Here is a 19,967-nt window from a genome sequence, read left to right as displayed (position 1 = left end):
GTTCAGTGTGTAATATAACATGCCCCAGTGTGTAAGGTTCAGTATATGATATACCATGTGTTTCTATATGTACAGTTCAGTGTGTAATATAACATGCCCCAGTGTGTAAGGTTCCGTATATGATATACCATGTATTTCTATATGTACAGTTCAGTGTGTAATATAACATGTCCCAGTGTGTAAGGTTCAGTATATGATATACCATGTATTTCTATATGTACAGTTCAGTGTGTAATATAACATGTACCAGTGCGTAAGGTTCAGTTTATTATATAGTATTTCTATATGTACAGTTCAGTGTGTAATATAGCATGTGCCCCAATCAGTTATAAAAGTACCTATTCGAGGAAGACATAACCAGTGAATGGCAGCAAAGGCTGTAATACTTTAAACTTTACAGCTAGACTCCTTCCTAAGATAAGCGATAAGTGGTAATAGCATTGGCAAGCCAAAAAAGAAAACACGAAAGCTTCCAGAGTTACAGGGCATGTGGTTGATTCCTTAATTGTTTACACTATTTATGAGACAGACGCAGTGAGCTAAAGTACATCAAAAACCTGGTTGATTGCACACAAACAATTTGCACAGGCTGAATAACAAACTCGTACTAACACAGCTATACAAGGAAAGTTTATTACGCAGACAGCGGTGTAAGAATGTACACAGTCAAATGTTTTATCATTTCTATATAAAAAAACTGCCTCTGATTGCCTGGTCACAAGGAGGACAATGCATTTTCAGAACAGCAGCTGAATTATATCGAGCAGCGCTGACAAAGCAGGTTTCTCTTCACAAATATAAGTGTACTCGTCAGCAAACTTCTATTAGCTGGCTCACCGATCCACCCAGCTATGCATGAGGTGCTCTGGGCCGATGCCAATTATTGTGCTATAGAGCTGATTACATTGTTTGGCTTATCCATTCTTATTCCAGAAAAGCCCATGTACTTCAATTCCTACACTGTGCTCAAAGGCTCTACGATGGTGGTCATATGCAAAGAAGAGAGTAGGGATAATATGCCAGGGGAAGACACCTGAGAGGTCTTAAAAGCTTGCATTCAAAGGATACTTAGTTAGCCGATAAAGGAATCAACTTCACTCCATTTGTCTTGTGCCTTTCCACAACTAAAACGGTACCAACTATAACCCTCAATCAAAAAATGACATACTTGTCATTGGCATTGGAGTATATATTAACTGCAGGATATATACATACCCTAAACATGTCTGCTAAATATTGCACATAAATGCAAAGCAACGGTGTGCATTAATTCAAGTTAAACAGATTCAGTGAGCTACATTCCCACGGTTCCTAGAATTTTACTGTGGGCTCCTACAGATTTTATACCTAGTACTGATTTCCACAGATGCGCAAGTTCCTGGATCCTAATGTATTCATGATAGCGTCTAAACCCTTTCTAAATTTACCCACAGCTTGATTAAAGCGTACTCCCCAATTATTTTACTGAAAAGATTAAAATCAGGCTACAAGTCTACCTGACTGGCCAAGCCAACAAACCCCCTTTCCATGTTCCCCCAAAAGACATCCAGAGGTTCCATGTTCTTTAGCAATGACAGCTGGTGGGTGGCCACTGCAGATGCACAGGGAAGACCTCCATAAGCTACTCTGGAGAGCCCCTTTCTTTAATCTATAATATAATGTAAGAGGACACTGCTGTGTAAAGAAATGAACTGAGAGCTGCTACACAGATTAGGGGATAGGCCCCTACAACAGAGGGAAGGTAAGGGAAACATAACATTAGGCACTGCGTGAGCCAAGGCAGAAGAAGGGTTTTAAAGGGCTTAGCAAGAGTTCTTGCAGAGATGCTGCTTTCTTGGTGTTTGGACTTTACCGATACGTCTAACACTCTTATTAAGACCAATAAAGCATATGTACTTGGCTTCAATCATGCATTACAGGCTGGACACAAATGTAAGTGAGATACAGGCTGACTCGCAATCAGCCCATTCAGCGGTATGGGATGTTTTAAAGGAACTAAAGCTTGTTACCTTCCACAGCATGCGTGAAATCATACTGAGGAAGGAGTTCAAGACATTTGTGAGCCGTGCCTGCAAATATCAATCTCTCCGTTAAAAGTGGCATCCGTGTCAGTGTAAAAACTGCTCTCAGCGCAACCTTCTCGGACTCCTCAGGGTAAGCTGGTTTGCAGACTCTTGGGGGGGGGTTACTCCAGGCAAGGGAAGGCGTAGTAAGGCAAAAGAGAAAACAAATGACAATAAGCTTCTAATAGAACGCTCCTTATTCTTATAATACCACAGCACTAGAGCAGTGACATGGAACTAAATGCAGTCCGCTGGTCACTCTTCCAGCTCCCATCAACCCTATGCAGACCAGACCTCCTCTACAAAACATAAACCTACCGATTCTCCTCACTATAAAAAAAAAAAAAAATACAAACTAGCTTTTTACTGGCTGCTGCATTTTAATATCTTAACCCTTGAAGGTGCTTAGATCACGTAAAGTAAACATTAAATGTACTCTCTTTGCAGAATTGTCATTTTAGTCTTCCATCTGTCAATCACAAACTTTAAAATCCCCCCCCTGCCCTTGATAGTTGCCATCTCTGCACTGCGATCAGGCTCCACTGCTCCATCATGCCCGTATGCTCTGCTGTGTAGCGTGTGGGTCCTTCCCCTTGTGCTGCCCTGATTCCTTATTGCCACGTACTCGCCACGATCTGCCTTCTGCCTGGTCCCGGGTTGGGTTCGCCTTATTTGGGTGACCCCCCTTATTGGTCTTTCCAGTCCTTTTTCTTTCCTCACACCTGCTTATTACACATTACACTTCGTCGCCTCTGCAGTCGGCGCCGTTGCCTGCAATTTGTGGGTGCTCTCGTCTGTGTGCGCCTTCTCTCCCCTGGGCACTGTGATTTCTCATTAACTATATGTTTTATCTCTACCAGATTTATGCCTGGTCCCGTGGCTTGTTGCTACCTCGTGGGTCCTCTCATGCTCGATATTGTGTTGGGAGTCCTGATGTAATGTACTTTATTGCAATGTACTTTGTCCCCTCCCCCCTCCCTTCTTCCTTTTTGTATCCCTCCCCAAAACCTTTGAAAATAATAAAATTTGATTTACCCATAAAATTTTTCAATTTCTATGGCAAAAACCAATCACTTTGTTTCTGTGTCACATGACACAGTATTCCCAGATTAATTATTAGCTAGGCTAAATTTTTTATTTGGAAAGAACTGTTTCACACACAAACATATTTAGGCAGGTGTGAAAAAAGGCTGTAAAGAATGTTGATGTTTTATTTTTATCATTTAACAAAATAAACTGAAGAAAAAGAAACACATTAAGGTGTAGAGTTATTTATCTCTAGCAATATTTATCTGAAAACTAAAATTCCAAATTGAAGTGAGGCACTAACATGTGAAGAATTGTAATGCCACAAACAAGCCAATCTTATTAAACAGAAAATACAGCAGACACCTGTCTGTAATAGAATTTGACAACAGCATGCAATATATTCCCAAAACCCCATGCCATATATTAATAAGGTTTGACACATGCGTGCGTTTCATGATTAGATTAGGCTTTGGGTATGTCACGTGTCAAATGTTATCATAGTATACATTACAAAACCCATAGCACGTAACATTTACACTTCTTCTACTTGTCAATAATCTCATAAATATCTATTTGTTTTTAGGACAGATCTGCACATATTACATTGATTTACACATATAACATTTGGATAGACATTTCAATTAAAATGAAATAAACCCATGCAAATATGCCAAGTGCCTTTTGCCAAACGTTCATTCTGGTTGTGTAACTCTGCCAAAGAAAAAAATGCCACTTTGAAATTGCTCTGTAATCCAAAATTATATTAGTGAGGTGGTCTACGATTTAAATTTAAATGTATTTTTGTTCAGCAAGGTAACACAAGCATGTTATTTAGCACAGGTATATTACAGCATATCCAAGGTCATTCATTCTATGACCTACTGACATATCTCACTGTAATGGGAGGTCAGTCAACTAGCAGTGAACATTTACATGAAGTGGGTATCAACAAAGGCTTAGGAGCCAGGACCTTGTCACAGTCAAAGTAAGGCATAGTGTGGCAAACATACTTGCAGGGAAATAAACATGGCACACTAGCCATACCAGCGTGATAACCCTCAGGCAATCTATTTGCTGAAACGGCTTTGAGTTACAGTAGGGATAAGAAGTAAATTAAGCATAACATTGCCTACCTGATGGCACGCATACATGAGTGAGTTTCCCTGATGAGCATTTAAGCGACCGTCTTAATAGAATGTAATTATTTTAGGTGATGTAGGAGATCAAAAATGCACATGTATGTATTTTATTTATAAAATACACCCATTTTTGTTCACATCTTCATAGTCTGTTTTTCTATGATTTATTCCACATAAGGAGTTTCAAGCAGATCTTAATACATTTTCACTGGTACTTATTTCTTTAAAAATAAAATAAAATGAAATGCACAGCAAACAGCTCCAGCATCAGTAAGCAGCTAGCAGCCAGCATGTGTGATAATGGCTTTGTAGCTCACAGAGCAGGGCATACATACTGGCAAATGAATACACAGTTATTCGCGTGCTGCTGTTTGATCTTCAGAAAACCAGCACTTTAGCCCACAGAAGCAGGTGACCGTGCACCCGCGGCAGCCAGGCTCAACGGGCTGCTTAGTAACACGATTGCCCCTTGCAACAAGAATTAACGAGGCTTAGAGTACAAAAATGGTTAAAAGCATGGTGCTAGCACAGACTATTTTTGTATCTATATTGAAAAATGGTCAATTTGTACCAATTCAATCATTTCGACTGTGTAATTGTATAGCGATGTAAAGAATGGCAATAGGCTTACACCGAAAGCAATAACCATCTACATATGCACGATTTAAACATTCGTGCCTGACTTATTACCTGCACTAAAACAACTGTTCAATGGCACATCTCGCTTACCTCCATTGCCACTTACTCCTTTAGCGAACGTCCACCAGATGAAATCCCATGTCAGCGTGCCGCAATGTAGCGCACGGCCGAGTGTATGCCGCCTGTTGACCCCAGTAGGCTTAAATGCCAGTGTCATAAAACATCAGCCGAAATACTAAAATGGCAGATCCGCTTAACATAATACTGAGTGCAATTAATGTTTTGCAACAGCACCATCAGACCACTGATTTACTTTAGCCAGATTACTGGATTACATTCACCAAGCAAACCACTAATTTAGCCAAGGAAAAGACCAGGCTTGAATCCTCTTATGTAGGGACTGCATAATCAAGCATCTGGTGGACGGACAGAAAGTTGAGGTCCAGAACTCCAGAGTGATTATAATGAATTTAGTAGAAATTCAAAGAGGTGAACCTGCTTGCATTGAATGTTAGTTTACTTTTCTTAATAAGAGAGCAGCTTCATATATTTTATGTTCTATGAATATGTTCCTCAAAGAAGAACTGTAAGAACAAGAGACCATGAACTAATACTAGAATGTCAGAGGTTTAGATATATATCGTAAGGAAGTTTTACTTTACAGAAAAGGTAGCAGCTAAACGAAACAGTCACCCATCAGAAATGGTAAAGCCTAATACAGTGAGGGGAAATTAAACATGAATGGGATAGTGATTAAGCTATCTAGTATCTAAGACAAGCCCAAGGAGTGATTAATGTCCAAGTCTTTACTTAAAAAATGTTTTGTTTTTTTTAAAAAAAAGGATATTTTAGAAGCCATTGATCTTTTTATAGAGATTATCGGACGATAGCCACAAAAACTAAGTACCAGAAAGGACATTTTGGGGGTCCTGCCTAGGTAACAAGGTATGCAGGGTTCTTCTGCATTTTCTTCTAGGCATAAAGTGCAGTATATGTTGTAGTATCTTTACCAAATCAGTGAAGTCATCCCATGAATATGTAGCTATTTCTGTATGCAAATGCAATTGTTAAGTAACTGACATCTGTACCATCTCTTTTGCAGGAAGATATCATTAGTGGAGATGCTTAACTGTCATTCAAGTGTTGCAGCGGACAATGGGTCTGCGCCTCAGGAATGCTGGGAATTTGGTGCCCTCCCCTCACTATTTTCACCCCCCCAAAACAAAATCTAGAAACAAATTATTTTTTGACACACAGAAACCCTCTGCTGTCAAGTGCCCGACCCCAGTTTGATAATCTTATTTCCTGAAAATCAAGAAGCTGGAAACATAAGCTTCCCAGAGTGTTAATTGCAGTCCTGTGCCGTTACTAATCAAAAAATTGGATGTTTTGCATGAAAATGCTCCGCTAATTAATTCTAAGTCATAAAGCATCCTGGTTTTAATAACCACTCTTTGATTGGATCGTCTTTGAAGAGGCACCAAGACTAATCAGACGAGCTGCAGAAAAACACGGAGAAGAAATAAGTGGACTTACAGTTCCTGGCTGAGGTGACTGTATAATACTTATAGAAAAATATAATAAAAAATATAGTCATGAATTGTAGGTTATTCTAAAGTGCAACAATTCATAGTTATGAGACAGTTATGAAAACAGTCTTATTATGAGATGTGCAAGTTTAGGAATTACATTTCAAACAGACAGTTAATGATTCCACTAGCCGTGGTGCTTCATAGACTTCTGGTAGTGATGGTTGTTGCTATCATAAATGACGGAAATGGCTTTATGTAAACCATTTGCAAATATTTTGCAACCCTACTAATCTCCCCGAATTCTATTCCACCTGTTTGTGGAGGAAGTTTAAATAGCGTGCTATTGTTGCCATTCAACCATGCAAGCCATGAGATCTTCTGCTTCCCAGTGGTCCACACACTGGCTGTTGGCTTCTGAACATGCTGCCCTGAGTCCATAGTAACATTATTACCAGCAGTGAGTTCAAAAAGAGAAACCCTACAGAGAAATAGACCATTCTACTTCTGTGCTAGAGAAGGAAATTCTTTGAAATGCTACACAAGCCATATTAGCCAAGAACTCAGTTTTGGTGGGCATGCAGATGTTACAGATGTCCTCAGTGATCGCATATTTGATATGATATGAAGATGAGGGTAGCGAGATTGGCAAGGAAAAGAAATGAAACAGCTGAATTTTGATTAGGCTTTTTGCCTTTGTCAACAAAACAGAAGACGGCTATAATTCCAAACATGGTTGGTGGCCAGATAATGCTACAGTTAGAGTAAACTAATGGCAGCTCTGCATTTGGTATAAAACTATAAAATGATTCGGGGGGCGTGTCCTGGTGCTTGAGGAAGATGGCCGCACATTAAGTCGGCTCCTGCTCCTTACTCGGCAACAGCAGCCTTTATAGCCTATCCATTTGCCTGAACTGATTGTTTTTCGACATCTTCTCACCCAGCACCGATATGTCCACCCGCAGGGGCGGAAAACAGGGGGCTTCCTCCGAGATGCCCGACTTTTTTAAGAAAAAGGACGCCGCACGGAGTGAGGGCCTAGCGGGAGCAGATGAGGCAGGCCCTTGCACTCGCAGCGACATCGCTGATCTCAAAGCCTGCATGCTCTCGGTCAAACAAGAGCTGCAGTCGGATCTCAAGGCAGGGCTGACGGCTATCTCCGCAGATATTGCCGCTCTGGCCAATAGAACTGTTCAGTTGGAGACTGCGGTTGATGCCCTTACTGCTGCGCAATGCGATCGCGACGCGGCCTTCGCCCGCCTAGAGGCCACGTGCGCGGACCTTCAAGATGCCATGGAGGACTTGGACAACCGCTCCAGGCGTTCCAACTTGCGGGTCAGGGGCGTCCCGGAGTCCCTGCCCGATATCCGCTCGTTCCTTCTCCGATATCTGAGACAACTTTTGCCAGACACTCCGGAAGAGGAGCTGCGCTTGGAGCGGGTTCATAGGGCGCTACGCCCGAAACCAGGCTACGGTGCACCCCCCAGGGACATTGTTGTGAAGTGCCATTACTTCACTACCAAGGAGGCAGTCCTGCGCGCCACGCGGAACGTCTCCCCGGAGCTCGACGGAGTAACCCCGGAGTGGTATGCCGACGTCGCCCCTTCTACCCTGCGGAAACGCCGGGCTTTAAAGCCACTTACAGATTTCCTGCGGGAGCACGGAGTCCCCTACAGATGGGGCTTTCCCTTTCGGCTCCTGGTGCAGAAGGGAGGACTGCTTCTGCAACTCCGGGAGCTTGAGGATGCCGGGCCCTTCCTGCGTCGCCTCGGATTACGGCCGCCTGTCCACCTAGATCGACGCTCCGATGCGAAGGTTCCATCGCCTCCTCAGGATGGTCGTCCATCGCAAGCTTCGGTATCCCCGCGGTCCTCCCCCGGCCGGGCGGTCAGCCCCGATCCGCCACAAGATCGCCGTTGATTTCTACGTGCTGCCCTGGTTCTTCTGCTTCTGGGGCCATGTACCTGCAGATGTGCCGGACTGTACCCGCGGTTGCCTCCGTCCCCCGTGCAGTGGCCAGCTAAGTTCTGCTGTTCCTATCATTTATTTTTATTATTTCTTTTTTCTTGGGACTTTTGCTATGTTTTATTTTTATTTTATTTATGTTTTTCTGTGTACTAGCCACACGTGCAGTGATATCTTTGATTGTATATATGGCGCCGCACTTTGCTCTTTACATCGACATACATTGCCTTGCCATGCTGTTGCCTACCATACCGGGTGGGATCGGCGTACTCGCCTTACCCCCCCCACGCCTGATTGTACACCTATGCTACACCTGCCTTTGTTGTGGTAGTTGGGGTGCTTCTGTCCCGACCGCGCCGACACCCTCACCTTCCTGTGCTATTCACGTTCACTTACCACACATCTTTCCTTTTTTTTTTTTTTTTTTTTTTTTTTTATTATTTTATTATTTATTTATTTATTTATTTTTTTTATTTTATTATATATCTATATAAATGCACGTCGCATGTCTGCGGCACTGTGCTTGAGCTACCTCCGTGTGGGGATGTATTCCTAGGCGCTCCGCTGCCCATTTGCGCTATGATATGTGGGGTCCTTCCCGCCTATTGGCTCTCGCCTTGATTCATTGGCAGTGGCTACGCACCAACCTTACCACACATCTTTCCTTTTCTTTTTTTTTTTTTTTTTTTTTATTATTTTATTATTTATTTATTTATTTTTTTTTTTTATTTTATTATATATCTATATAAATGCACGTCGCATGTCTGCGGCACTGTGCTTGAGCTACCTCCGTGTGGGGATGTATTCCTAGGCGCTCCGCTGCCCATTTGCGCTATGATATGTGGGGTCCTTCCCGCCTATTGGCTCTCGCCTTGATTCATTGGCAGTGGCTACGCACCAACCTTACCACACATCTTTCCTTTTCTTTTTTTTTTTTTTTTTTTTTTTTTTTTTTTCTCTATTTTAATATATATCTACATGCCGCATGTCTGTGGCACTGTGTTTGAGCCACCTCCGTGTGGGAATGTCTTCCTAGACGCTCCTCTGCCCCTTTGTGCTATGATATATAGGGTCCTTCCCGCCTATTAGCTCTCGCCTTGATTCATTGGCTGTAGCTTCGCACCCACCTTACCACACGTTTCCATTTTTTTTTTTTTTTTTTTTTTTTTTTTTTTTATATATATATCTCCACGCCGCATGTCTGTGGCGCTGGGTTTGAGCCACCTCCGTGTGGGAAGGTATTCCTGGACGCTCCACTACCCATTTGCGTTATGATATATAGGGTCCTTCCCGCCTATTAGCTCTCGCCTTGATTCATTGGCTGTAGCTTCGCACCCACCTTACCACACGTTTCCATTTTTTTTTTTTTTTTATATATATATATATATGTACACGCCACATGTCTGTGGCACTGTGCTTGAGCCACCTCCGTGTGGGACTGTGTTCCTGGACGCTCCACTATCCATTTGCACTATGATATATAGGGTCTTTCCCGCCTATTAGCTCTCGCCTTGATTCGCTGGCAGTAGCTTCACTTCACCCTTACCACACATCTTCCCACTACCCATTTTTTTTTTTTTTTTGTTTGTTTGTTTGTTTGTTTGTTTGTTTTGCTTTGTTTTGTTATGTTTTCTCTATTTTTATTTATTTCTTTTCACCCATATACGCTCGCATCTTACACGCCTCTGTGTTGCCACTCCCGATGTTCATACGTCACATTTTGGGGACTGATTTCCACTTATCCAGGGGGGCTATCTAGTTGGCACGCCGCTGCTGGTCATTTATCTGTTCTGTGGTATTATTGTACCTTGTTCCAGTTTGCACTGTTTAATGGATGTTATATGCTTGTTCTCTTTGTTGTTGAGGGAGCATTCTCTCCATCTCTTCATTCCGGTTCCCCCGAGATACTTTCTTATAGACGCATTTGACTGTAGTCTATTACCTTTGTGCTGCACTGTTCTTTCCCTGGTGGTCTCTCCCGCCGGTGCTCTTTCTTCTCTTTCTCTTTTTTTTTTTTTTTTTTTTTTTTTTTTTTCTCTCTCTTTTTCCCTTCTCCTTTCCCTTTTCTCCTCTTCCTCTGCCTCCAGGCCCGGTCGTCTGACAAATGGCTTCCTCCCCGCCGCTAGGGCTGAAGATCATATCCCACAATGTGAAGGGGATGCTCTCCCCGCAGAAACGCCGCATGGCGATTCGACACTATCTTCGATTGCATGCCGATATTATTCTCCTCCAGGAGACCCATTTCCGCAAGACATGTACTCCCACCTACTGGGACCCCCGATATCCCATGCACTTTCACTCGGCGGCTCCGGACAAGCACAACGGTGTCACTATTCTCATACATAAACGACTTCCCTTCCGCGTACTTCACTCGTCCTCGGACTTGGATGGTCGATTTCTCCGATTGGATGGCCTGCTCAATGACCAACCAGTTTCGATAGTAAACGTCTATGCTCCCAGTCCTCCGTGCTCTGCGTTCTTTGACAAGCTTCTGCACCTGCTCCTCACGGTTCCGCCGGGAGGCCTTATCCTTGGAGGGGACTTCAACTCTGTGATGGATCCTTACATGGACAGGACGCTTTCCTCAGCCTCCACCTGCCCAAAGCTCCTCTTTAAACCTTTGCAACGTTTTGTCAAAACCCTTGGATTGTTTGATGCCTGGAGACTTCTCCATCCCACGGACCGGGATTACTCTTTTTATTCTCACCCTCACACAATGTACTCCAGACTGGACTATTTCTTTCTGAATCAGCGCCTCCTCCCCTCGCTCCTTGCCTCCAAAATTCATGAGATTTCATGGTCGGATCACGCAATGGTGGAGATATCGCTCGCGGACCTTCAACCTCCTAATTTGCGACCCTTCTGGCGGCTCAACGACGCTCTACTTCTCGATCCTGAAGTCCGAGGGTCCATCACGCAATCTCTTACCGACTATTTTGCTGAGAACTCCACTCCTGGGGTTGCTTTGGGTACTGTTTGGGATGCGCATAAGGCGGTCCTCCGGGGCCAATTTATTGCCCTGACTTCTGCCAAGCGGAAACGACTTCAATCCCAAGTTCAAGACCTTACTGCCTCGTTGCTTGCGTTGCAATCTGACCATAAGCGTTCTGGTGACCCTCGTGTTCTCCGAGAGATCGTAGCGACTAGGGGCCAATTGAATCTGTTACTCTCTACGGACTCCATTAAAGCAATCCTTCGTACTAAGCAAAAGTTTTTTGAGAAGGCTAATAAGCCAGATACTATGATGGCCAGGAAACTGGCGAACCTTACTCGCTCCCGGACTATACGCACCATTAAGACCAGATCGGGCTGTTTGACATCCGACCCTGAAGCCATTTCAGATAGATTTGCTGAGTACTACTCCCATCTCTACGACGGCAAAAAAACATCTTCATCTCCGGCCCTCGCTTCTGATTTGCGCCGCTTCCTCTTGGACTGTAAACTGCCTTCGCTCACTCCGACGACCCTTGCTGCGCTTAATGCTCCTATCACGGTGGACGAAGTAGCTGCTGCCTTGAAGCTTTTCAAGAACCCGAAGGCCCCGGGCCCAGATGGCTTTACCGCCAAGTACTACAAGTCTTTTGCCGCATGTCTTCTCCCACACCTTACGAGTCTCTTCAATGCCTTTCTCACAGGTGAAGCGCGTCCTTCCTTGGACATGCAGAGGGCCAAGATAGTCATGATCCCTAAAGAGGGTAAGGACCCCTCCCTTTGCACTAGTTATAGACCCATCTCCCTCATTAACTTAGATTTAAAATTGTTTGCTAAAGTCCTCGCCCTTCGCTTGAACGAGTTCCTGCCTTCCCTGATCCATCTTGATCAGGTGGGCTTTGTCCCGGGCAGGGAGGCCCCAGATAATATTCGGCGTACACTGACCCTACTCCACTCGTGTCGGAGGTCCGGCACGCCTATGATGCTTCTGTCTCTAGATGCTGAGAAGGCCTTCGACCGGGTGGATTGGGGATATTTGTGGTCCACTATGCGGGCTTTTGGCTTCGCTGGTGCCTTTCTGAGGGGTACCCAAGCCCTATATACACAGCCTTCCGCTGTGGTGGACATCGGCACGTTCCGCTCTAAGTCCTTTGCAATTAGGGGAGGGACCCGCCAGGGATGCCCTCTGTCGCCCCTGTTGTTTGCGCTGGCCATTGAACCCTTGGCCCAGGCTATCCGCCTGCACCCTGACATTAGGGGCCCTTCGGTTGGTGGCCACGATTATAAACTTAGCCTGTTTGCTGATGATGTCCTACTCTCCCTGACGTCCCCTCTCACGTCTCTTCCTAATTTATATGAATTGTTGGGGCGCTTTGGGAAACTTTCGGGTTACAAGATCAATTCCGACAAGTGTGAGGCCCTGAATGTGTCCCTCCCCAGTCCCATGGTGAAGCTCCTTTCTCTTAATTTCGATTTCAGGTGGCAGCTTCACTCCCTACGGTCTCTTGGTATTAATATCACCCCCTCCCATGAGCAGATGTATGCCGCTAACTACCCGCAATTAATTACGACCCTTAAGCGAGATCTGTCCACCTGGTCCTCCTATTCCCTGTCCTTTATGGGGAGGATATATGCAGTAAAAATGACACTGTTACCTAAACTGTTGTACCTTTTCCGCTCCATCCCCTTGCCGATCCGACGGAGGGACGTTGCTGGCCTCCAAAGTGCTATTGAGAGATTCGTCTGGCAGGGTCGACGTAGTCGGCTGGCTAAATCCACCCTCTACAAACCAAAGACGGCCGGGGGATTGTCCGCCCCCCTCCTTTACGAATATTATGTCGCAGCTCAATTGGCGATGCTCCTATCCATTTCAGTGAGCTCTCCCCCAGCACGATGGGTCCACCTGGAAGCGGATATTTGCCCCGGGACGCGGCCGCAATGGCTTTTGTGGTACCCCACTCTAGACAAATCAAAGATCCAGCATTGCCCCACCCTCCTTCACTCGCTTACCTTGTGGTTTCAAGTTCGACGTAAATTCCGGCTCACAGACATCGGCACCAGGATGACTCCACTGTTCCAGAACACGGAGTTCCCTGCGGGTCTCCAAGTACGCCCGTTCTAATGGTGGGTCGCCAAGGGTCTTGTCGCAGTGGGAGATTTGCTCCTGAATGATCGCCCCTACTCCTTTCAACAGTTGTCCTCCTTGCATGAGATCCCTCCCACGGAATTATTCCGTTATCATCAGCTCTCCCATTTTCTTCAACAATTTCTCAGGCGCCATCCCAACCATGCACCTACGTTTTACGAAACGGCGAGCCGTCAAGCTCATAAACAGAGTGGAGCCATTTCCCAACTATATTTTCACATCCTGGGGATCAAATTTTCAAAGCCGCCGTCCTTTGAGGGGAGATGGGAAGCCGACCTGGGTCAAACGCTTGATTCCTCCGACTGGGGGGAGATATATGACAATGTCTGGAAGGTCACTGCTTGCACTCTCGTGCAGGAAAACTGCTTTAAAGTCCTGTCCCGCTGGCACCTCACGCCCTCACGACTCCATCATATGTTTCCGACATACCCTCCTACCTGCTTCAGAGGCTGTGATGAGGATGGAACACCTTTACATATATGGTGGACATGCCCCAAACTTATGCCGCTCTGGGCCCACTTCTTCCGTATGCTGAGTGAGGCTCTTGGGGAGTCCCTGCAGCCGGAGCCTTGGACGGCTCTCCTCTGTAGAAATTACCCTTCGGATACTCTGACCAAACCAGCTCACCGCCTCATTTTTCGTATTTGTACAGCGGTTCGTCTTACTATTGCCAAGGTCTGGAAGTCGGGTGCTCCATCAATTCCAGAAATTGAGGCTAAGATATGGCTTCTGCTAAAGCTGGAAAAGATCACGGCGTATCTTCATGACACCTCCCATTTATTCCTCGCTACCTGGGGCCCGTGGCTGGAGAAGTTTGATTCTTCTCGTGCATCCGTCTCGTGGATTTGAGAGAGCTGGCCGGGGGTGGTTCCGCTTTGTTCTGTAGGCCGTGGCCGGATGGCTTTGCCCCTCCTTGTCCTCCCCCCACTCCCTTTTTTTTTTTTCTTTTTTATTTTTATTTTCCTTTTTTCTTTCTCTCTTCTCTTTGTTTCTCTTTTTCTTGCTGTTCCTCCCACTCTCCTTTCTTTCTCTCCTTCTAGGTGTTTTCCACTGTCAGTATTGGGTCTGGTTCTAGACCCACCAGATTTTCCGTATTAGTGGCCCTCATGCATTATGTCTCGGGGCTCTGTCGACTCTCTCCTTTATGGGGCTGCGCCCGACGTCGACAGCTAATCCTGTTTTGTTATTATGCCTCTGTATAACATTTCTATGGGCTCATCAGCGTGTATGTATCTCTTAAACCCGCTATGTTGCGCTTGTTTCTTATGTATCTTTGGAACTCACCTTCTGTACCTATAACATAAAATAAACTAAATTTCTTCTAAAAAAAAAAAAAAAAACTATAAAATGATTCGGTCTACGTAATGTCCACATATACATTAAGGTCTCCAACAGTGGAAGTTAAAGTTATGGTGTTTTGTTCTGTGCATTTTTCCTTTTAATCAGCTGCATATGTTTTTATGAGAAAAGAACAAAAAACAAATCCCACACACGCTTCCTTATGTCCCCTGTGCTGGGTTAACAATTCTCCCATCAGCAAAGAAAAGGGACGGCAAACACTGGCATCAGCTGCAATATTTGGGACAAAACAGAGTGTGCCGGTTAACAGTGCAGCGATCTGGTGAACTGAGGAATACACAGTCAATCAGAGCTTTATTCTAAGGTATGGGAATTTGAACATCAAGCTCAGTCATGCTGTTATAGTCACAGTTGAAGCAACAAGCATGAAATCTCACAGAATACAAACGCTTGCATTATACCGAGATTCTGTTATTAAAGCATCAGGGTGAGAAAGCCTGCCAAAAGTAACAAAATACTCTGATAAGAATACAGAACAGTCCTGGAGCACACTATGAATACTTTCTCCTATAACATTTGCAATATCACCAGTCTTTTGTCATGATCAGAACAGATATCTGCATGGTTAACGTTTAAACCGTTGGGTTTGTTATCTTTTATTATTTTTGTTATTTATTTTTTTATAAAAAGTTACTCAGCCTATACAAACTCAAAACAAATGACTATTGGCAGTTTTCTGTCACTTCCCAGCACAGAAATAGGAATGGTCGTAAATGCGCCACAGTGTACGTAACCAATGTCCTACCTTGAAGCTCCCCACTCTTGCTGTACATTTCCCTTCTCTGCTCCCTTAAGTAAGCGCTCATGCTAATGGCATGTGATGAAGATTCAAACCTATTGGGAAAAAATGTTAGTTGCAGTTAATTCAAAGCTCACCACATTCATAATAGGTATTTTTCTAGCAGTGGAATACTGTACGGTACTTGAGTTAAAAAAAAAAGTTAAATGCCACATTCATTAAATGAGAAGATACGTGCCACATAAGCACAAAAGGCAACATTTCCCGCATTTTAAGGAAAAAACACAATATTTTTACACTACAGCATAATTTTCATATACCGCCATAAAACAGTTAATATTAATGTAAATAAATGTAAATTAATGTAAATAAAGCACATTCACAGACGGCCAGTGTGTAAAAGTTTAACCTCCACCTACTTGAATAGGGAGTTTTTAGGCCTCTGTGGTTTCTTCTTTGCAAAGAATGCCGCAAATTCTCGCCCAGTGCTGCCATAACTGAGCTGGGCCGACGGCTCAGAAGATGTCTTTGTGTTCTTCATATCCAGGTATTCAGTCAACAGTATCTGTATAAGACAAAGAGCTGAATCACTAGACAATATGTAAAGCAACCCCAGTACATAGCGCATATTGAAACCATTGTCCTTGTATTTGGTTTATTGTTGAATTACTGCCATACTTTCAAAAACTGGACCATCGCATACATCAGAGCTTGCTAAAATGCATAAAAAACTGAAAGGCAATGATAATACTCCTAAAAAAGAGAGACTGTAGAGTGCGCACCCAAATATAATAAAATAGCAAATTGCGGTGCAACAGCCTAGGACTCACACCAATATTAAGAGAGCCCATAAACAAATGACTAAAAATAAAAAAAGGAGATGCACAAATTTTAAGATATGCAAACATACACTGTTTATTATAAAAATAAAGCAATACTGTACCAAAAAATGATATCAAGAAAAACTAAAGCAATACTGTACCAAAAAATGATATCAAGAAAAAATATACTCACAACATCAGGCATGTATGAAGGAAGAAAAGCAATACCAGTGACGAGGGCTGCCTTGTGGAGATCCCCAACATTTTGGCATTATGCCTTTATCAAGGGTGATCTATCATAGCATTGTGTCAAAACATTGGGGGGGGGTATCCATGACACAGCTCCCTTGTCACTGGTATTGCTTTTCTATTGCCATATATGCGTGTATATCTTTTTCTTTCATTTAACGGAATTATAATTTACATTTTATACAGTAGTAACTTGAAAACTGCACATAATTGATTAAAAAGTATGAGTAAATAAATTATCTTTTATTTATATAGTGCCAACAATTTGCACAGCACATCTTACAATACATACATCTAGAACTGACAGACTAAGCAACCAGCTGCCTTAGTTATTCAGGACGCTGTTCACAAGCTCACAATCAAGAGGGAATGGTGCCATAGATGAAGGGGGGGGGTTGTATCAGTGTCACACACTATTCTAACTGAAAAGGTTAAGTTTCTCTCCAAAAAAAAAAAAAGGTTTTAAGTTTTTCCTGGAATATTGAAATGGATGGTGAAAGTTCAAGAGGTATGGGGCAGCACCAGTGTAGTCTTGTAAGCATTCAAAGGAAAAGGTGATAAGGAGAGCCTTAGCCCATGGGAAGAACGTAAATGTCAAGTAAGGGGGTATTTTGTTATGAGGGCAGAGACATATGGGGAAGCAGTATTATGGAGCGCTTTATGATAACTATTTTAAATGTCATTCTTGAGGTAACAGGGAGCAGGTGGAGGTCTTCACAAAGTGAGGAAGCAGAAGATGAGTGTTGCATAAAGAAGATAAGCCCAAAGTTCTGCTTTGGATAGATCGATTTTCAGGTAGGCTTGTCACATCCAAACAGTCCAAGAATGTAAGCAGCTGGTAATACGGTACATGAGATAATGAGAGAGATCGGGAGAAGATAGATACTAGAAGACAAATGGGTTGATTAGTATGACAAGAGATGAAGTATTAAAGTATAAGAGCGTATTAATAATAAATATGAACTATATTTCTGTAATACATCTTGAATTTCAAATGGCAAAATGATGAAAGTGATGAAAGTTATCAATTAATTCTGAAATGTCAGCATCACCTGTATATGTTGCATTAACGTAATCCTATTGTCTAAAAATAACTATGCATTAGGGCTGAAACAACTAATCGATAAAATCGATAATAATCGATAATGAAAATCGTTGTCAACGAATTTCATCATCGATTAATCGGATCGATTTTTATCGATTATAAAAAGAGGTTTTTTTCAGAGCAAATGCTCTGAAAAACTCCTCTCCTTATATAATCCGACCTCAAACAGAGATCGGATTATAACACCGGAATCCAGATCCCCCGCAACGCTGCAGGGGACCTGGATTCCCCTCACTGTCGGCCGGTCTCTCACTTCCGTCTCTCTCCCCCTCCCATCTGCCTCCTCCCCCCTCCCATACATCACTCTGCCTCTCTACCCGGCACCGTTACTGACAGGCATAGAAGCCTCAGTGTAAGTGAAGGTGAGTAACGGAGTCTGTCTGTGCGATGCAGACCCCCACCGGCTGACAGAGAATCATCCTCTCTGATAGCCGGCGAGGATCTGCATCGCACAGACAGACTCCGTTACTGCCCTTCACTTACACTGAGGCTTCTATGAAGCTGCAGTTAAAGTGCCTTCAGTAACGGAGCCGGGTAGAGAGGCAGAGCGGTGTATGGTAGGGGGGAGGAGTCAGAGGGGTGCATGGGAGCCACCCTCCAATACACCACTCTGGCTCCTCCCCCTCTCATACGCCACTCTGCCTCTCTACCCGGCTCCCTGGTGTCTTGTCAGAAACGGAGGTTCACAGGAGGCAGAGTGGAGTATGGGAGGGGGGAGGAGGCAAAGTGATGTTTGGGAGGGGGAGGAGGCAAAGTGATGTTTGGGAGGGGGAGGAGCCAACGTGATGTATGGGAGGAGGCAGAGTGGAGTATGGGAGGAGCCAGAGTGGAGTATGGGAGGGGGAGGAGCCAGAGTGGTGTATGGGAGGAGGCAGAGTAAAGTATGGGATGGGAGGAGCCAAAGTGATGTATGGGAGGGGAGGAGGCAGAGTGCTATATGGGAGGGGGAGGAGGCAAAGTGATGTATGGGAGGGGAGGAGCCAAAGTGATGTATGGGCGGGGGAGGAGGCAGAGTGGTGTATGGGAGGGGGGAGGAGGCAGAGTGGAGTATGAGAGGGGGGAGGAGCCAGAGTGGTGTTTGGGAGGGGGAGGAGCCAGAGTGGTGTATGGGAGGGGGAGGGGCCAGAGTGGTGTATGGGAGGGGGAGGAGCCAGAGTGGTGTATGGGTGAGTTATAGTGGTGTATGGGGGGTATTATGAATTTTTAGGGCATATAGGGGGTATAAGGCATATGGATATTAGGCATATCAGGGGGGCATAAAACAAATCTGGGGGTAAAAGGTATATCAGGGGGCTCAGTTGCATATCACTGGCATATAAGGAGTATAAGGCATATCAGGGGCACAGTGGCATATCAGGGGGCACAGTGGAATCTGGCATATAAGAGGTATAAGGCATATATGGGGCAGAGTGGCAAGCTGGGGGTCAGATGTGCATAACTGGGGGCAGTTTGGTAAATAAAAAAAAATTAAACAAGGCTTTTTTCTCAGTTTTTATTAAATATGAAAAATAGTTAGCATATGAATTAATATTTACTAATAACTTTGTATTAAAACCTAGTTTGAGAAGCACTGTGTTTGGGTTCTTGTAGCTTTTATTATTATGTCAGTAAAATAAGAAGGTGAATAGAGAGAGGCCATTGCAATAAAGAGATGAAAGTGTAAATTGTACGTTTTTTATTGCAATTTTTCTTCAATTTAAAATAATGTATTTTTTTATCCGATTAATCGATTAATCGACAAAATAATCGGCCAACTAATCGATTATTAAAATAATCGTTAGTTGCAGCCCTACTATGCATTAAACATTAGAGCATAAAACATCCTTGTTTTTTTTCTACTGTTCTGCAAATTGGCCATTAATGCTTTTCTAACAACTTGTTATTGTAATATGCTGTTGCAAGCATAATGCATGTTTTATTCATGTTTGTAAGTCGACTTTAACAGTTTATAACTGATAACGGGATATACATGTTAATCAACAGAAACCTGTATTAGACCAAGCTACTTCAGACTTTACGACTGCAATATAAATTTAAATATAAGGCAACTGGGAAAAAAACCTACTCAAGAGTTCACATTTCTGAGCATATTTAGATTTAAGGGGAACACATCCTAAATCTAGGGCATATCTAGGGGGTAGAACGGCAAGCCTGGGGTCAGATGTGGCTAACTGGGTGCAGGTTGCCAAATAAAAGGAAATAAAAACAAGAAATGCATTATATATGGCAAACAAGAAGTGATAATGGGGTCTA

General features: G+C 43.7%; 1 protein-coding gene and 1 long non-coding RNA gene across 2 annotated transcripts in view; both read right to left on the bottom strand.

Annotated features, from left to right (window-relative positions):
* The window catches only part of EXOC4 (exocyst complex component 4), a 165,404-nt gene that overhangs the window by 111,885 nt on the left and 33,552 nt on the right, over nucleotides 1-19,967 (bottom strand). The window contains exons 8-9 of the mRNA XM_053465553.1: nucleotides 15,959-16,104; nucleotides 15,546-15,634 (exon numbers count right to left, since the gene is read on the bottom strand). Coding sequence (XP_053321528.1) covers nucleotides 15,546-15,634; nucleotides 15,959-16,104 — 235 coding nt within the window. The remainder of the gene's footprint in view (nucleotides 1-15,545; nucleotides 15,635-15,958; nucleotides 16,105-19,967) is intronic.
* On the bottom strand, nucleotides 8,848-12,118 carry LOC128492838 (uncharacterized). The gene is made up of 2 exons (XR_008354142.1): nucleotides 9,926-12,118; nucleotides 8,848-9,288 (listed from the first exon to the last, which is right to left on the bottom strand). It is a non-coding gene; the product is annotated as an uncharacterized LOC128492838 (long non-coding RNA).

Source organism: Spea bombifrons, chromosome 4 (assembly GCF_027358695.1).
Source record: "Spea bombifrons isolate aSpeBom1 chromosome 4, aSpeBom1.2.pri, whole genome shotgun sequence".
NCBI lineage: Eukaryota > Metazoa > Chordata > Amphibia > Anura > Pelobatidae > Spea > Spea bombifrons.
This window is presented reverse-complemented; position numbering and strand designations above follow the sequence as displayed.